The sequence below is a fragment of the Pteropus vampyrus genome, unplaced genomic scaffold (assembly GCF_000151845.1).
Source record: "Pteropus vampyrus isolate Shadow unplaced genomic scaffold, Pvam_2.0 Scaffold167, whole genome shotgun sequence".
Taxonomy (NCBI): domain Eukaryota; kingdom Metazoa; phylum Chordata; class Mammalia; order Chiroptera; family Pteropodidae; genus Pteropus; species Pteropus vampyrus.
In genome coordinates, this window is record NW_011888948.1 from 3079535 (window position 1) to 3099304 (window position 19770).

At 34.8% G+C, this 19770-nt stretch overlaps 1 protein-coding gene across 1 annotated transcript in view; it reads right to left on the reverse strand.

Annotated features, from left to right (window-relative positions):
- NEK5 (NIMA related kinase 5) overlaps nt 1–19770 on the reverse strand; it is a 68294-nt gene that overhangs the window by 4649 nt on the left and 43875 nt on the right. The window contains exons 23-25 of the mRNA XM_023536715.1: nt 15480–15605; nt 14299–14436; nt 4135–4246 (exon numbers count right to left, since the gene is read on the reverse strand). Of these exons, the coding sequence (XP_023392483.1) occupies nt 4135–4246; nt 14299–14436; nt 15480–15605 (376 nt within the window). The remainder of the gene's footprint in view (nt 1–4134; nt 4247–14298; nt 14437–15479; nt 15606–19770) is intronic.

Genomic DNA, 19770 nt, shown 5'->3' on the forward strand with positions numbered 1-19770 from the left:
TAAGAAGAAAATTATGAAAGTACTAGGAAGAAAGTTAGCATATTTCTAAAAGAAAAACAATTAGGCAAAAGCAGATTCCTCATCAACAGTAACAGAAACCAGGAGAAAAAAAAATTGTTTGCCCAGCTAAATTACTGCTAAAGATTGAAGGTAAAATAAAAACAATTTTAGGTGTGTAAACAATAAGAGAGTATACCACTCTCTGACCTTTCTTAAAGGATTATTAAAAGATATAAATTGACAAGAAGAAAACTGAAAACAGAAGGAAAAGATGGATTAGATAAAAACCATGCCAAGTTCAGAAAATGAGAAACTACACTGGCAAATTAAATTAAATTTGAGATTAAACATGTATTTTTGAAAATGATACAGATTTCTATGTATGTTTTAAATATATATAATATTTTTATTTCAAAAAAGCTAAAATTGGATTAAATGATTTGATGTCTAAAACTTAGAATTTTCCAAACTTACAAAAAAAAATGTGTAGGGGTTGTGGGGGAGTAAAGAATAATGTTGATCATTGTTAAAGCTAGATGATGGATACATGAGAGTTCATTATGCTAGTCTCTGTACTTTTACTATGTTTGAAATTTTCCACAATGAAAAAAAGTTTTTTAAGTAAAATTATAACTCTAGATAACAATATCAGGATGGAAAAGTTTTGGTAGTTATTTAAACATAACCACTAGGGAGAAGAAAGTAATACTGAGTAACTTTGGAATTTGTTAGATGAATTTGTAGGTAATGTATAAAAGAGAACTATTCAAAGAATAGAAATATAATCTGTATCTTCAAAACTAGTGTAGAGGAAACAAAATAATATTGAAAAGTTTCTCAACCTAACAAATGGCTGGAAAAGGAGGAGGAAAAGGAAACGAGAAATGAAGGTATACAGAAAACCAACTTAAAACTTATATTAAAGCCCAACTACACTGATAATTATAATAAATTTTATTCAATTTAACTAATTAAAAACAGAGATTATCACATGACAAAGAGCATATCTACCAGCTATAAGTACTTTATAAGAAACATAATGAAACTACACAGAAATAATGAAAATAAAAGAACAGAAAAATATGTCATAAAAATATTAAAATATTAAATTTTAAAAGTTTAAAAATGAGAATAGCAATATCAGTATCAAATAAAACAAAAGGCAAATAGCATTAATAGAGACAAAAGTTGAAGATTTTAATGTACCTCTAACAGGAAGCAAAAAAAAGGCTATAAAATGCTTAACAAAAAATATTTTAAGCTTGATATAATAGATAATCATATAGAACATATATAACCCCAAAATAGTAAGAACATGAACTTTTTTACAAGTACATATGTAACAGTCATAAAATTGACGCTGTACTAAATAACAATAGGACTCCCAGTACATACACACCCATTAAATTAGTTTAAAACATTTAAACTGACCATACCAAATGTTGATAAAGTAGAGCAACTAGAACTCTTATACACTGTTCATGGGAATGTACCACCACTTTGGAAAACAGTTTGGCAAATTCTTAAAAAGTTAAACATTCACCTAATCATTTTATTCTTAGATATTTACTCAAGAGAAATGTCTATACAAAGATGGGTACGTAAATATTCGTAACAGCTTTATTTATAATAGCCCAAAACTAGAAACAACCTAAGTGTCCATCAACAGGTAAATGTATAAATCCAATTGTGGTATATCCTTAAAATGGAATACTACTTAGCAAAAAAAACAATGAACTATCAATACATGTAACAACATGAATGAATCTCAAAATTATTCTCAAACAATAAGGTGTCCAGAAAGCTTTAAGGGTGTTGTCCTTCAGTAGTCCAAAGCCCAAGACTGAGAATGGCTTATCTCGAAAAGATTTGAGTCTGGTTTTTGTCTAATGACCTACAAGATTTTTTTAGGAAAAAAAGACAAAAAAAAAAAATACACATAGAGAGAGAGAGAGAGAGAGAGAGAGAGAAAGAGAGAGAAACATAACAAGGTTGGACCAAAAGGGACAGAGACAGAGCTAAATGAAAAGAGGCTGCTGGACTCCAAAATCCTACAAGCAGGAAGCAGGCTGAGAAAATTCTTCTTTCCTCGTTCCTTTCTCTCTTCCTCCTTCCCGTCTCTTTCCTCCCTCCCTCCCTCCCTTCCTTCCTTCTTTCTCTCTTTTATTTGCTAGACAGGTTAATTCTAATGTTCATATAAAAACATTAATAAACAAAACTAAATAAGCAAATTCTGAAAAACAAAAGTATTTAGGGGAACCAGACTCCCAAAATAATAATTTATAATATAAATATGTTTATAATAGAATAATTAGACTATAAAGAATAGAAATTGGATAGAGATACATATAAAAATGTAGTATATCATAAAAGCGGCATTTCAAATTCGTAGAAAAAAATAAGATTTTCAATAAATAGTGCTAGAATAGTAAGGACTTATTTGGGGAAATAAAAAGTAGGAGTCACACTTTCCAGTGTAATATGAGTAAAACTTCAGATGAATAAAATATTTAACTAAATAGAAAATTAAATCATAAAAGTTCTTTTAAAATCCTGATATCACATTTTATGAAACAATTGGTAAATCTAATTACATAAAAATAAGAAATTCCTACATGGCACAAGCCACTATAAATAAAATCAAAAGGCAAACAAAAAACTGGGGAAAATATTCTTGAATTATATTACAGATAAAAGACTAATTTCTCTAAAGTAGAAAGAGCTCCCCAAATCGATACAATGTTAATAGCCTAAATTTTTTAAATGGCTAAGGCCATTTAATAAGTTGTTCCCATGGGAGGAAATAAAGATGGGTCTTAAGCATGTGCAAAGATAACCTCACTTATAAAAGAAGACCTAATTAAAACTGGCCTGAAAAGTCATTTTTTTTACCTATCAATTGTGTAATGATCCAGAAGTTTGGTAACACACTGAGCAAAAAAATGTATGGGTAAACAGGCACTTCCATACACTGTTGGTGGAAGTTCATTGGTGTCACCTCTGTGAAGGACAACTGGACAATATCAATTACAAATGTACATATTCTTTGACTCAATACTTTGCTATTCTGAGAATTTAAACTATATATATGTATATGTATATACATATATGTATATACACACACACACACACACTATTTGTATATGATGATATGTATTCAAAATCCACTTCTAAGGAGAAAAGGAAGTTTCACAATAGTATATACACTCTGAAACTGTTTCTATAAAAAATAAAAAGAACACACACATACACAATATATACATATTTGCTTGCATTTTAATGGAATTCCTCAGAAGTATGCACAAGAAGCAGATTAGATTGGTTGACTTTTGGGAGAGGAATTATGTGGCTGAGATAAAGAGACAGCAGGAAAACTATGAAAAAAGTATACCTTTTGAATTTGGAACCATATGAATATATTACGTATTTTTAAAGTAAATTATAATAAAATTTTCAAAATTCAAAGGACTCCAAACTTCAGAATAAGAGATTTCAGTAAGGTTACATAGGATACAGCATCAATAGTGTTCTACACACTAGCAGTTACCAAGTTGAAAACACAGTAGGAGAAAAATGACCCCATTAATAATGGCAACAGCAACAACAAAAAAATTAAGTGGAACCTATACTATGAAAAACACAACAAAAATACTGAAGAATATTAGAAAAGATATAACAGTGGAAAGCTATACGATATTCATGGGCGTTAAGATTTATAATCACAAAGATGTCAACTCTCATAAGTTAATCAACAAATGTAATGTTATTCTCATCAAAATCCCAACAAAGGTTTTCATGACACTTTATAAGAGAATGCAAAGATGTGTATATTGAGTAAAGGGCAATAACAGCGAAGATAAGTATAAAGAAAAAGATATGGAGACTAGAAGGTGTGTGGACTAGTCCCACCAGATAGCAAAAGGTATGATAAAGCCACAGTAATAGAGACAGAACATCACTGATGCAGAGGTAGGACACGATGCCACTGGAAAAGAATGGAGAGCCCCAAAACAAACCTATGAATATAGTGAAACCTGGTCTCCTTAGCTAGGTGTCTGAGGCTATCTTCTATGTCTCCACAACAACATTTGAACTTTCTACTTTCATTTAGGCATCTGGATATGATCTACTTACGTATCATCATCATCAGATCTTGGTTCTAGTTGTTCCTCATCCACCTCAGTTCCAGAGGCCATTTCTACCTTCTCCTTATCTTCTTTAGGAAACCATTGTTTTAATGTTCCCACTGTTAAATGACAGAGAGATGGAGATGAAAGCATCCCAGCATATACATCTGATGAGAGGTATGTACCAAAAATCCTGTAGTGAACATCAACCATAATGGTAAAAGCTTTAAATCATTTCCACTAAAACGAGTAAGACAAGATGACAACTGACACCCCAACTACTCAGCACCGCACTGAAGGTAACAGGCAACACAAGACAAGAAAAAGAAGTGAGAAGAATAAGGATCAGTGATGAAGAAGCAAAATACTGCCACTTTGGGGATAGATTCTGATTGTATAAAAGATTTTTTTAAAATCTGTATTGTAAAAATTTAAGAATTGCCAACATTATTGGACCACCCTATTCTTCTTCACTGTTTCTATATAATGAGTATCCAGCTCATTGTTAGGCTCAATCATTAATGTCTGCAGAGAAAACTCAAAGCACACACACACAACTTTATCTTTTTTTGGTGGGGGGTGGATTTATTGTTTATATTTAAAATGTAATTTTTTTCTCTTGGGCAAAAATCCAGACTGAAGAGAGTACAATATTTTGTTCCCTGGACAACTCTAAATTTCACTGATTATAAAATGAACTTTTATTTTATACACCAATGGCAAAGAAATGTTCCCAATAAAATGATACAATGTTTTCTTACCCTTAGAATTTATATTTTGCAAATATAAATTATTACAAGAACTCTCTTAATCTTGAGCATATTTTTTCATCTTAAATCACTCTCGTATACTCATAAAAAGGAAAATATAAGTGAAACAAATTGATAAGGTATAACTAAAATTCCTCACATTCAGAATCTTAATCCTCTGAATTATTTATTTTTTTACATATCAATCAAACTTTATGAATCCTGTTTCAAACAGACCATAATAAAACAATTTATGAGACAATCAGAGAATTCTGAATTACTTTTTAAGTTGTTGATATGTTTTTTATTGTGATAAAAAGTACATAACACATTTACTCACTTAATTTTTAACAGTACAGTATTATTAAATATATGCACGTTGTTGTACAACAGATCTTTAGAACTTTTTCATCTCACATGACTGAAACTTAATTTCCACTGAACAATTCCTCATTTCCCCCTCCCCCTAGCCCTTGGAAACTACTGTTGTATGTTCTGTTTCTAAGAGCTTGACTACTTTAGATACCTCATGTAAGTGGAATCATATAATATTTGTCTTTTTGTGATTGACTTATTTCACTTAGCATAATGTCCTCAAAGTTCATCTATGTTGTAGAATGTGACAGGATTTTCTTCTTTTTTAAGGCTAGATAATATTCTATTATATGTTTATACCACATTTTCTTTATCCATTCATCTATCAATGAACATTTAAATTTCTTCCACATCTTGGCTGTTATGAATAATGCTACAATGAATATGAGTATGCAAAAATATCTTTTTGACATCTTGTTTTCAGTTCTTTTGGATATATACCCAGAAGTAGGATTGCTGGATCACATGGCAGTTCTATTTTAATTTTTTTAGGAAATTCTATACTGTTTTCTATAATGGCTGCACTTTTTTAACAATCTCACCAACAGTGCATAAGGGTTTCAACTATTCCACATGATTATAAACACTTATTTTCTGTTTTCGATAGGAGCCATCTGAATGGCTTTCAATCTTGTTGAAATCAAATGCATTGTTGAGACAAATTTTCTTAAATGAATCCACAAAAAAACTAAAAAAATTTACAAAAATTGAAAATGCTAGTTTCTTAAGTGGCTTTAAAGTTATGTAGAACTAGTCTATTTTTAACTACTACTTTGGGAATCTTGCTGAGTATGTCTACATTAGTTAGCTTTTGCAGAATAATAAACCACTATATAACTTAGTGGCTTAAAACAGTAACCATTTATTTAGGTTACAATTCTGCAGTTAGGCAAACTTGGCTGGGCTCAGCTGGTTGGCTTTTCTGGTTTCAGCTGTGCCCACTAATGCATCTGCAGTCACTTGCCGGGCCAGCTGGAGGCTGGCTGTTCTAGTATGCCCTCATTTGAGATGTACTGTCTCTGTTCTATGTGGTCTCCCATTTTCTAGCTGGTTTATCCAAGCTAGCTGAGAGCCGGACAGGGATCTCCCAAAAAAGAGCAGAAGTTCCTTGAATACTCAGACTTGGCACACTACCACTTCCACTGCTTTCTATTGGTCTAAGCAAATCATAGGCAAGTTGAAATTCAAGGAGAAAGGGGAAAAAACATTCAATGATGAAGGAGCTACAAAGTTATACTGCAAAAGCCATGGATACAGGGAAGAGTGAAGGACTGTGCTCATTTTTATAATCTACCGCCATCTCCCTCTTCCACATGCACTCTACAACCACCTGGTTCCTAAGGGTCGAAAGAATCCTCCAGGAAAAAATTCCTACCCACTAACACCCATTTCACAAGTTTTAATGTTCACTGGGGCCCAGACAATAATAATATATCAGCACTACTGCCTGGCCTACAGTAACTATACAACACCATTAATTGCATGCTGCATCTCAACTTCAGAAATATTAAAAGGGAAGGAAAATAAATGTGCATCTCAGAATTGGTGAATTTCAGGAAACTGAGGCACAGAAGGGTTAAATGACTCACCAAAGATCACATGGTGATCAGGAGCATCAGAATGAGTATTCTTAGCCACTATTTTAAAAGCTGTAACTTATTAAACACCTACTCAGACAGGCAACTTGCTAGACATTTTATATACAATATCTCACTTAATATTTAAAACAACCCTTTGAGGTTAGTATCATCTTAATTCTGATTTTACAAAGGAAGAAACTAAAGAAAGATTGGTTATCAGAGCCAGAAATTATACAAGATCTGTCTAGGTATATAACCCATTCTTAACCATTATTCAATGCTGCCTGGAAATATTCTACAAAGAGAATCTGATGTAAAAATCTTTATGTATTCCAAATGTAAATGTAACTGTTTAGATTTTTGGCATTGTTTCCCTTTCATTACCACAATATACCTTTTAAACATTTTTACAGAGGAAATTTATACTATCATAGTAAAAAAAAAATCCTAAAAGAAAAATCAAATAATGACACAGGTGTAGGGAATTACATTTATGTATCAATAGAGAATGAACAGCCTAGAAATGAATCCAAGTGTGTGTGTGTGTGTGTGTGTGTGTGTGTGTGTGTGTGTGTAGTAAAATGAATTTAAAGCCAATAAGAAAATCTATTAGTCAATAAATAGTTTTGGAAAACTGGCTATTTGGAGAAAAAAATTAAAGTTCACCTCTACATTATACTATATACCAAAATAAATACCAAAGGATTAAAGATTGAATTGTGAAAAAAGAAAACAGAAAAGGACTAGATAATAAAAGTGAATATTTTTCAGATTTCAGGCTGGGAAAGCCATTTTAAGCATCCTAAGAATACACACAAAGGAAAAGATTTCTATATTTGATTATCTACAGATTTAATATATTGATTGAATTCAAAAAATATTATTTCACAAATACTATGGAAATAATTGCCTCAGACAAGAATTATTAATTGATGTTAAAACCATTAAGTGAATGGTTGATGGGGATTTGTATAGTGCCAAAGTAACACTACACAGATTGCATTCTAGTCTTAAGAGGTAAAATATAATTGTAAACTGGAGGCTATTAGTCTAGCACCTCCTTTAATCAGTGGTCAGTCTTAGCCTTACTAATGGTGGGTTAACAAACATGTGTCTTCTGCTCTGATGCAATATAAAGTATACAACATCAACTAGAATATATTTTAGCAAGAAAACATTTAACTTCAAACCATCAAACTTTAGATATAATTTTCACTTTACAAAAAATATATAAGAGATATACATTTATTTGTAAAACAAAAAAACGAGACAGATCTAGAAGATGGATCATTCTGTAGGACAACATGGTAATACCTTCAACAAATCACTGTCATGAAGAAAGGGGTGGGAAGGGAGAGCTGTGCTAATTTAAAAGACAGGTGAAATATTAATCACATAAAAAATTGGTCCTTGAGAGGATACTACTTTGGACTATCATATGCAAAGGACGTTTTTGGGATGACTGGGGAAATTCGAATGTGGCCTGGGTATTAAATGAGATGAAAATTTGCTGAAATAAAACTTTATGGTCCCCCTTTGAAAAATACTGGTGAACGTTCCGTGTGAACTTGAAAGGAAGATATTTTCTGCCACAATTGGGTGTAATGTTCTAAATATGTCAATCATGTCAAGTTTATTAATCCTGTTGTTCAAATCTTCTACATCCTTAATGATTTTATCTGTCCAATCAAGTACTGAGAAAGGATGTTACATTTGCCTATGTGGTGGATTTGCTTATTTCTCCTATAGATCTGTCAACTTATGCTTTATATGTTTTACATTATGTTATTAGGTACATAAAAATTTAAGGTCATTATATCTTTCTTATGTATTGACACTTTTTTCACTATAAAAAGTATTTATAGTTATGCTACTCCTCTTAAAATGAATTTTCTTTTAGTGTTTGCATGTTATATTTTTTCCTTCTATTTGCCTTCCACCTTTCTATATACTTATATTTAAAGAGTATCATTTTAAAGCAGCATATAGTTGAGTCTTGTTTTTTTTTAATCCAATTTGAAACTGTCTTTTAACTGGAGTCTTTAATCCACACAAATCTAGTGTAATTTTTTATATACTTGAGTTTAAATCTACCATCTTACTATTTGTTTTCTATTTGACTCATCATCCCATGTCCCTTTTTCTCTTTCCTGCTACTTTCTGGATTAAGTATTTATTATAATCTCAACTTTTTCTTCTGTTTGCATATTACATATTACTTTACTGTAATATAGTATTTACCCTAAATATTACTAAATGCATTTTTGACATCTTAAAATATAATGTAATTTAATACTTTTGCCACTTCTCAAACAATGTGTAAATGCAAAATATTCTAACTACATTTACCACCTCCCAATTTATGTGCTATTTTGGTCATGTATATCCTCTCTCTCTTTCCATTATTGTAAGGAAATTAATTCATGAACTTACTATATTTTTACATGGACAATGTTATATTAGGCATAAATTAGAAATTTATTTAAGACGTTGGGATTTGAAATAGGAATTTTTCTCCAAAAGTGGAATTGAAAGCAAAGTGTGGCACTTTTTTTTTTTTTTGTAAACTATTACATGGCTATTTATGTATACACCTGCAAGTGGAAATTTCACCACAATGTAATTAAATGTTTACCTATTTTTAATCAACGTAAGTTTTATTTAAAACCATTGTCCATATTGTTTCCTAAAGTGCATAAAATTAATGAAGTAGACTGATATATCTCATCGATGAGGTAGTCTGGCTAATTAGAAGTAGCCTGAGTATTCCACTTGGTGTGGGAATCTGATAGTTTTTGTTTTCCTGTTTTGGAAAGACAATTTTAGGAGGTTCTTGTTCTTGTTTAACAGGATACAAGAAAGAACGAATGGCTAACTATAGAAATGTAAATTAGCTGTTATTAGGATATGCAACTTTGCTGTTACCAAGGCAACTATGTGGCCTGAAAACTTATACAAGAAAAATGGAGGTTACCTTCCCACCAGATTCATTTGGAGTGGTTAAACTATAAACAAACTTACTGCCCTGAATTAATTATGTACATGTAAAAAAAAAAAAAATACTTGTCCTTATTTAAGTAGTATAGATTTTACTAGTAAGATTCATTCAAAAGGATTTTAGAAAGTCTTGCTATTTTAAACTTTTAAAAGTAGGACAAATTAAACATTTGAGAAAACTTCATTTTAAAAAGACTGTTTAGTCTATGGCCACCCTGAACAAGCCTGATCCCATCTGATCTCGGAAGCTAAGCAGGGTCGGGCTTGGTTAGTACTTTACTTGGATGGGAGACCACCTAGGAAGACCAGGTGCTGTACGCGTAAAAAGACTGTGTGATGAAGGCTATATGAACAATGCTTAAATGTATGACAAATCACGTATTCTTAAAAGCAAAGTTATTAAAATTTACACATGCATAAAGTCATTTTATAGACTCTTTACAGCCGTAAGAATTATTTTTAATGTAATTTCCCTATCCAATTTGATAGTAATACAAATATTGGCAAGCATATGCCTTTGCAAAAGTAATGGTAAAAATGTCCTATGGCTGTATGTTCATTCACCAAGACTATGGCCACCTACTAAGTTCTAGGTACTATACCAGACTATTAGTCAGGTAGTTAGGTAGATATGAGTGACTGGGGAATAAAGGACCCACCCAAAGACCTACCTTAGAACCTCCCTAAAACACCCATTTTATGTCTATAAATTATCCCTATATCCTGAGGCACAAAAGAGTGAAAAGCCATTAGCCCCTGGTTTGGTCTGACCACAAGTGCCTTAGCCTCATTATACCATCATTATAATATCATGCATATGCCCAGAAGTTCATGAATATAATTATAACAGCCTGAAATTCTGGTAACCACATACACAGTGGGCAAAAGGGTATTTAATGTCAATCAAAATGACTTCACATGCCAATCATCTAGCACCACCCTTGTAACCTCCCATCACAGCCCTACTATATAATACAGACCTTCCCACTTCCCTGAGGCTACAGCCTTCTTTGGTATAACCTGTTTCTTTCTTGAAATGGACTTTCAATATATCTTACTTTTCCTAAATCTCACTGATCTGTAATTTTTACTGCATTGGCAAAAAGAACCAAGGACCCCTCAGTGCCACAGGGGCAACGACAGATTTTAGATCACTCCAACTATAACAAGTAGTCACTGAGAGGCAAAGTGGGGTGGTGAGCAAGACAATGCTCTCATAAGCTTAGAGTGAGGAAGAAAGACATTAAACAAGAAATTAAAGTGACCTTTCTTTTTATGATCAGAGAATCATTGTCTTGTGGGATATCAAACCTAGAGGATTACAAGGGAAACATGTCCATATATTTTCCCAATCACCTAAAACAGTGGTTCCTTATCCATGGCACACAGGCAGTGGTGTGAGACCCAGTTCATAGCAATCACTAAACGTTCACAATAAAATCACTACTGCACCTTTTTATGACCTGCACTTAAATGATAAATACAATAATAAAGTGTTGGTATTTCATGCATTTAACAAATATTTGAATGTAAATGAATTTGAGTGTGAGACTGAATAAATGTGTAATTGTCAGAGGCAGCTAAAAGAGGAAAGACAGTAGAGAAACTTAAAGACTTATTAGAATTTTTTGGATTATTAATCAAGTTGCAAGCTCTTTCACTCATTCATTCAAAAAACACTTAGTAAAAATCTACTATATTCCAGACCCCTTTGCAAAGCCCTATTTGGTAATAAGGGAAAAGTAAGGAGAGAAGGGTAACTGCCAATAAAACATAATGACACATAAATTAAGAAAAAAAAATTAATTAAAAAAATAAAGCAATGACAGAAATGGAGGGTGTTTGTATTAGACTGAAATCTTACAGGAGGGATTTTGGCAAAGGGAGGGAGGTGGCATTCATTCTGAACTGAGGGAGGAATACTTGCTAATGGAGAAGTGCTAGCAGCTTTGGCATTGGGACAGGCCAGGCTGGGAGGGGCCATCTGATCTTCAAAGTGCTCAGAGTCTGAAAAGAGTCTGTACTTTATCCTGAGGGTTAGGGGGGATGTTCTGCAAGATTTTAAGCCAAGAAAAGACTTGGTCTATTTTAGGACGATTATCTGAGCTGAAGGAAGAAAAGATGATGAGGGACGGGAAGTCAAGATTGCTGCACAGATAGGAAAGATGAGGCCAACAAAAGAATTAGAGGCTGGAAAATCAAAGCTGAGCTGGAATGGGAGAGGATGTCAGTAGGTTACAACAGAAGATACCTGCGCTTTGCTTTGAATGCCACCTTTGAAGGCAAGTTCCTATTTCTAATCCCACCTGTTAGACAAATTGCTCATATATGCCTAATGTAAAATTATCTATGTGAAAATACAATAAGTTAATGAATTAATCAATTTAGTAGGATAGATCAAAATAAGAGTTTTCTATGACTCTCTCCAATGTGGACAGAAAAAGTTGACACATACTAAACCGGAAAAGCTCAGGGAAGGCCTGCATGGTGGGCCTTATCAACTCAGAGACTGAAAGTAGTCACATAGGGTTGTCTGAACATAAAAATTCCTAACTAAAAGCGAGTCATGGTGGGTAGTCAAGTCCTAGAATTGTAGCTTCCTTGACAAAGGTCAATCTTTACTTTAAGTGAGCTACCTATTATCTTTTTGCATCTAAGGTAGCATACCTTTGAAGTGTCAGAGTAATTTCCTTTTTCAGGCACCTCAGGGCACACCTACCACCAGAGCATTAGCCCATAGAATCCCTCATTGTTATCTTGCTCCCCAAATACCATCTCTATGTGCTGCAAATGTTAATTATTAACTGTCCTGTACCCACCAATGTAAAAGAAGTATGTGTCTCTCTCTCTTTTACTTTTTATACAATCCCAGAAATTTCTCTGTTTTACTCTATCCCGCCCCCTTAATTACCACCAATGATTTCATGTAACCTTCCTTACATGTCCTCCTTTGATTCTCACGTGTAAAATAAGCTGCAAAACTGCCATTCTTCGGAGCATTTTCTCAATCCATTGAGATTTTGTTTCCATGCAATTGTGGTCATCTTAACTCAAATAACCTCGTAAAAATTCTCTACAGGTTTGGACGTTTCTTATGTCGACACCAAGAATCACAGGGCCAAACACAAAAAGAGACATCACAGCCACTAAGTATGTCTCCATCCCAATGTCATGAAAGATGGGAACTAGCCCTCCTACGGGCCTGGGGCCCCAATCCTTGGTTTCCAGGCCAAGCCAGACCTGCCTAAAGATTCCTCTGGCCACCTCAAGCCTCATTCAGAGACAGTACTTTTACCCAGGACAGAAGGGAAGGGAGCAGACAAGCAGACAATTAAACTGCAGTTTGTGGTTTGAAGGTCCTGGAAAGAGATCTTCAAAGGCAGTATGTTTTCTCTCGCTCACTCGCGCGCTCTCTCTCTCTCTGTCTCTCTCCTTCTTTCTCTTAAGTTTTAAACAGCAGTTATGTCAACTGAGATAAGCCATAATACTGAAGGACTTCACATACTTGGGGACTCTGGCCCCATCTGCTACTCCCAGATTTTAGTCAAACTGGTTTTTGCAGTCACCAACACAGGCCTGTGTATCCACAAGTCCTCCCCACCTGAAATGTCCTTTCTTCTTGTCTCAGTCAAATCCTGTACATTGTTTAAGATTCAACTTTTCACACAGTTTTCGCAAAGACTGTGAAATTTGGACTTCACAAGCTGGCAGAATAATCAGGTAACTCTCTTGCATTATGCCTAGCGTTGTATATATTTTTGTACTGTTCTTTAACTTTATGTTTATCAGCCTCTGTTACTATCTAGTTCATCTCTATGCCTCCCTGCTGCCTCAGCCTTGCATCTCAGCAACACCAGGTCCCAGACCTCCCACCTGTGCAGATGCTCTCCGTTTGACACCTGCCAGTCACAATAACTTTTCTTGTAGCAGTTCACACTTGCAAACCTGATAGAGGACAAATCCCCACTGTGGTATGAATTCCCTCTAACTTTAGAAAATCGATTGATTTCCCTGAAGTAAACATAAAAATAATCTTGCTAAAAAATGGAGGCAAAAAAAAAAAAAAAACGAACCCAAAAGCCAAAACACTACGTTGAGATGTGTTTTTATCACCCATAGGGTCTTAATTTGAGTCCACTGAATAATGTCAGAAAAAAACCACTCTGTCAGGTAGAGCTAAGCAATACTAGCTCATCATCTACAAAGCCACCACTCCTACTTACTTCACTTGTCATCAGCTGTCAGCTGATCACATGAAACAAAATTACCCCACTCGTCTCAGAAGTTCAAGTCTTTCATTAATGCCATTTGGAACGGGCTTGGACAAAGCAAATCAGCTTCTGCAAAGGCTTAGGCATCTTCCCGATTTTTTCTTCAGGCTGAAGGTATTTTTATCCCCTTTTAGCATTTACAAGTGTTTGACAAAATTCCTCAGGGGACTGGTTATGTTCTTAAAAATAAACTACATACCAAATTCTTCCTCTCTGGCAGAAAATGAGCTACTTGTGAGATGTGCTGCCGCCAAAACACTCATTAAAGTTCCTGGAGCTTCGTGCTGCCACTGTTTCCTATTTTCCGGAACACTTTTGATCACCTTCACTTGGCCATCTGAAGAGGAGAGTGTGTTATTGAAAATAAAAATGCTTCTTTGTTCAAGTTTTTATAAAATCACAGAATGTTAGAACCTTGGAGGGAACCTCATTCCACCATTCATCTTATTAGTAAGAAAACTTATAGAAAAGTTTAGTGCCTTACTGTCAGGCAGCTGATAGGTGAGAGAGTCACTTTTCGATCTGTAAGCTGGCGATTTTGATGTGTTAAAATTTGTATTCTATTTGCTTCTTTTAAAATTAGCTTTCCCCTTTTATTGATTCATTGGATTAAATTGTACTACATTTGCAGGCCCTTTCTCACAAGTTTGATGCTGTTGGTGTTTTGTAATAGTATAAATATAAATCAATTTATGCACTTATAATTACTAATTTCAGTGATATACTTACATATTTCGACTTATTACATGGGTATAAATTTTAGCTCTCCCCCATCTCATGTTAACAGGAGAAACATAGGAAATAAGTAATAAAAATCTTCACTCTCTATAAAGGTGACAATTGTATGTTGTAAACCACTCCTCAGGAAAGGCTGTGCCAGAAGCTCAAAAGTAAATAAAAGAATTTAGATTGAAAATTTCATCACATACTAAATATTCCTTACATTTACACATTGGTTTACAAGCCATTTTATATGTATCTTTGCACTGTTACCTCCCTACATCTTGTGGGATAGCTATTGTGTTAATTCCAATTTTAGTGATTTAAAAAAACCAACTCTCCAAGAAATTGCAAGGAAGTTACTGAACTAGCATTTGAAGGCAAATTAAGTCGACTACCCTTCCCTGTACATTCTCTCACTGTGAGGAAGGAGGGATTCTAGATCTTTCCTCTTTTACATTCTCAGTTGTCTAAGATCATTAACAGGCATTCTCTGGAGGTAGAGGAGGAACCAAAACGATATCTTTGGAAGATATTTGATACCAAGTCTATAGAGATTGTACTGAAAAGTGAGAACCATCAGGTCAGGGTAAGCACGAGCTGCATTTGGGGCCTCGGTCTCCTCTCGCTGGAGTTTTATGCCCACTGATGGAAACTCACCCTCGGGCCTGGTGGAGCAGATGGAGGAGACATCAGCCGCTGCCATCATCTGCAGCAGAGTCTGAGGCGCTCCCGCGTCCCACTGTCTCCTGTTTTCTGCAGCAGCAGCATCCTCAATGAACAGCTCTGGGTATAACGAAATAACTCATTAATTTAAAAGCAGCCAAAGTGTGACTAATTGCAATAAACAGTTCTTAGGAAATCTGGAGACAGTCCATCAGCTGGTATATTCAAAAAAGAGAAATCACCACCGTCATTCTAATATAGACTGCTGTGGACCCTTTGTGTTTCCCCAGAATATTATATGCTGAAATCTAATGTTAGGAGGTGGGGCCTTTGAAAGGTGATTAGATCCCGAGAATAGAGCCCTCATGAATGGGATTAGTGCCCTTAAAGAAGCCACAGAGAGGACGTCTTTCCATAGTGTAGCGGTTAGCATGTCTGCTTTACACACAGGAAGGTTCTGGGTTCACACTCCAGTGGAGCCACAGTCCATGGTCTACGGCCATGCCACCCTAAACAAGCCCAATGTCTGACTTCGGAAGCTAAGCAGGGTGGGGCCTGGTTAGTACTTGGATGGGAGACCCCCTAGGAAGACCAGGTAGTAGGCATAAAAAAATTTTAAAAAAGAGCCATGGAGAGCTCCCTCATCCTTTCTGCTGTGTGAAGACACAGCCAAAAGGTGGAATCGGGCCCTCACTAGACACCAAACCTACCAGCACCATGATCTTACACTTTCTAGCCTTACAGAACTGTGAGAAATAAATGTTCGTTGTTTATAAATCACCCAGTTAATGATATTTTGCTGCAGCAGCCTGGATGGACTAAAGCATAGGTCATATTTATAAGACTGATATTATAAACAGGTTTAAAATTGTTTCACTTTTATTAATAACATTTGATTGACTAACCAAAATATTTAAATGCTAAAGAAATATTAGTGACACAAATGGACAAATCCTTGAGGCATTTTATGAGAATTTTTACTTTAGTCAGTTCCCACAGAAATTCATTCTATTCCATTATCTCAATTTTTAAAATAATTTGTGTTATCCTTCTCCATATTTCATTATAGGAAATTTAAAAATCAGAAACAAAGAAGAAAACAAAAATCACCCATAAACCCACTGTCCAGAGACTACTAAAATTTCAAAAAATTTCCCCTGCATATAGTTCTTGCTTTGTTTTGAAACAAAAAATGAGTCATATACTACACACCCTTTCATAACTTGTTTTTGACTAACAACATATTACATCCAGATTGTTAGTCTTTCATACAACCATTTTAAATTAAACATAGTATTCTGTTTCATGTATTATAATTTAAATAATTCCTTTTTGCTAGATTTTTAGGAGATTTTTCTTTAATATAAATAATATTATAACGTACTTATTTGTGGCTAAATTTTTGTGGACATTTATGATTATTTACCCTATTACTATTGAAAGTGACAATTCTAGGAGCTAGTATAATTTGCCTTACCAAAGCTTTTCACTGTTAAAATTGAATCTATTACTAATTTATTCTATGAGTTTTTTCTATATATTTCAAATAACTAGTTCTTTCCTGTCCAAAAAAATGTGTGTTCCTAATCTATCTTTTTTCCCCCACTATGTTATCTATTCTGGTGCTGGTATCAAATTGTTTTAATGACTATAATTTATATGTTTTGTTATTTAGAAGGGTAAATGTTCCTTCACTGCTCTTCTTTTCTAAATTTTTTGGCTAGTTAAGAATCTCCAAAGATTCTCCAATCTGCCAAGATCTCCTCACACCAGAAAAAAATCCTATTGTGCTTTTGACTGAAATTACCCCAAAATCCAGATATTTGGAAAGAATACTTTACTTCCAATATATAACAACGTTATTTCTCACCATTTATTCAAATGGTCTTTAAAGACCTTTGTTTTATAGCTTTCTTCATATATGCTGCACAATTCTTGTAAAATTTCTCCCTAAGTTATATGTATGCACACACATGCACACACGCACACATTTGCTATTGGTACAGTAAATGAAATCTAAAGACCAACTGGGAGAAATACTTGCAATACATATTACAGGCAAAGGTTTAATTTAAATGTCTTATAAAGAAAAAACAAACATGCCATTTTCAGTAGAAAAGTAAATAAGAGATATGAGCACATAATTTACAAGAGAAATATAGATATAGATGGTCAATAAACATATAGGAAAATTGTTCGTATCAAACTATCAGACTAATAAAGATTTTTTTTAAATCTAAAAAAAAAAGCAGCTATGCCTTTTGAGACATTCGACCTAGTCTCCCCTCCTCCCAGCAAATCCAGGTGAAGAGTAACTTTCGGACACACCCCTTTCACTGAACTGCTGTCACTGAGGCACTGAGGGTTCCAGATGGCCACACCCCACGCCTGCCTCACTCCTGCCTCACTGAGCCTCTCTCTTCCAGTTAATGCTGCCAACCCCTGCACCTCCTTCTAGAACTTGCTCTCCTTCTTTGTCTTCACTCTCCTGATTCTCTCAAAACTTGTCCAAACTAGGGTCTGTCCTAAGCTCCATTTTCTTCTCACTCTAGTCCCTCTGCTTAGGTATTTCCAACCATCACCAAGGTTGACATACTGTGTATATGCTAAAGAAGCCCCAATTTGCCTTGGGGCTTGCGCCTTAGACAGCTTGTGTCTTCTGTCTCCAGCTGATGCTCTTGAGCTTCAATATGTTCCATAATTACATCATTACATTCTCTCTACTGGTCTTGCTCTATTTGATACACGGGCATACCTAGTTTTATTGCACTTTGCTTCATTGTGCTTTGCAGATACTGCATTTTTTTAATAAACTGAAAGTTCGTGGCAACCCTAGTTCAAGCAAGTCTATCAGTGCCATTTTTCCAACAGCATTTGCTCACTTCATGTCTCTGTCATATTTTGTAATTCATGCAATATCTCAAATTTTTTCCTTGTTATTTTATTTGTTATGGTGATGTGTAATCAGTGATATTTTAAAATTTAAGTATAGTTGGTATACAATATATTAGTTTCAGGTAAATGACTTTGAGGGATTCAAGACATCAGTGGAGGAAGTACCTGCAGATGTGGTGGAAATAGTCAAAGAACGAGAATTAGAAGTGGAGCCTGAAGATGGGACTAAATTGCTGAAATCTCGTGATAAAACTGTAACAGATGAGAAGCTGCTTCTTATGGATGAGCAAAGAAAGTAGTTTCTTGAGATGGAATCTACTCCTCGTGAAGATGCTGTGAATATTGTTGAAATGACAACACAAGATCTAAGATATTTCCTAACCTGAACTGACAAAACAGTGGCAGGGTTTGAAAGGATTGACTCCAATTTTGAAAGAAGTTCTGCTGTGGGTAAAATAGTATCAAACAGCATCACATGCTACAGAGAAATTGTTTGTGAAAGGAAAAGTCAATTGATGTGGCAAATTTCATTGCTGTCTTATTTTAAGAAATTACCACAGCTACCCTAGCCTTCAGCAACCACCACCTTGATCAGTAAGCAGCCATCAATACTGAAGCAAGGCCCTCCACCAGCAACAAGATTAGGACTCGCTGAATGCTCAGATGACGGTCAGCATTGTTTAGCAATAAAGTATTTTCAATGAATAACTTTTATATGCACTAGGAAACCAAAAAATTCTTGTGACTTGCTTTATTGTGATATTGGCTTTACTGTGGCGGTGTGGAAGCAAACCCGCTATATCTCTGAGGTACGTCTGTATATACCTATTTGGTTGGTGAAAGCTTCATTCATATGAACTAGAAAACTGGGAGGATCCTTGACCCTCTTCCTTTCCTCAAGCCCCATACTCAGTGGTTCATACTCCGTGTCTAGTCTCACTGCATCGCTCTGGCTCGTGTACCTGTCATTTCCCACCTAGACTATTCACCTGCCTTCAGTCTCATTCCTCCACAGCATCCTTCAAACTACACAGCCAGTGTGATTTTTCTCCATCACAAATAAGATTTAACTCCCTTTACTGAAAGTCACCACAAAGGATAAGGCCAAGCTCCTTGGCATGCCAAGCTGTACAGGAGTAGCTACCTCTCTGAGTCTCTAGCCAGCTCACACTCCAACAATGATCAGCATTTGGGGCTCAGAACACACGTTTTGTGCCTTTCTTTGGATTACACTTCTGTGATTTTGAGGTTTTGTTCATCTTTGAGATTTCCTACCACCTAGCACAATATGTGGCACCGGGGAGATTATCAATAAAATGCCTGCTGAATTGAATAAAGATTTTTCTAGATGTAAATGAGGCAAAGTGTATTATTACAGGAAGCGAAAGCT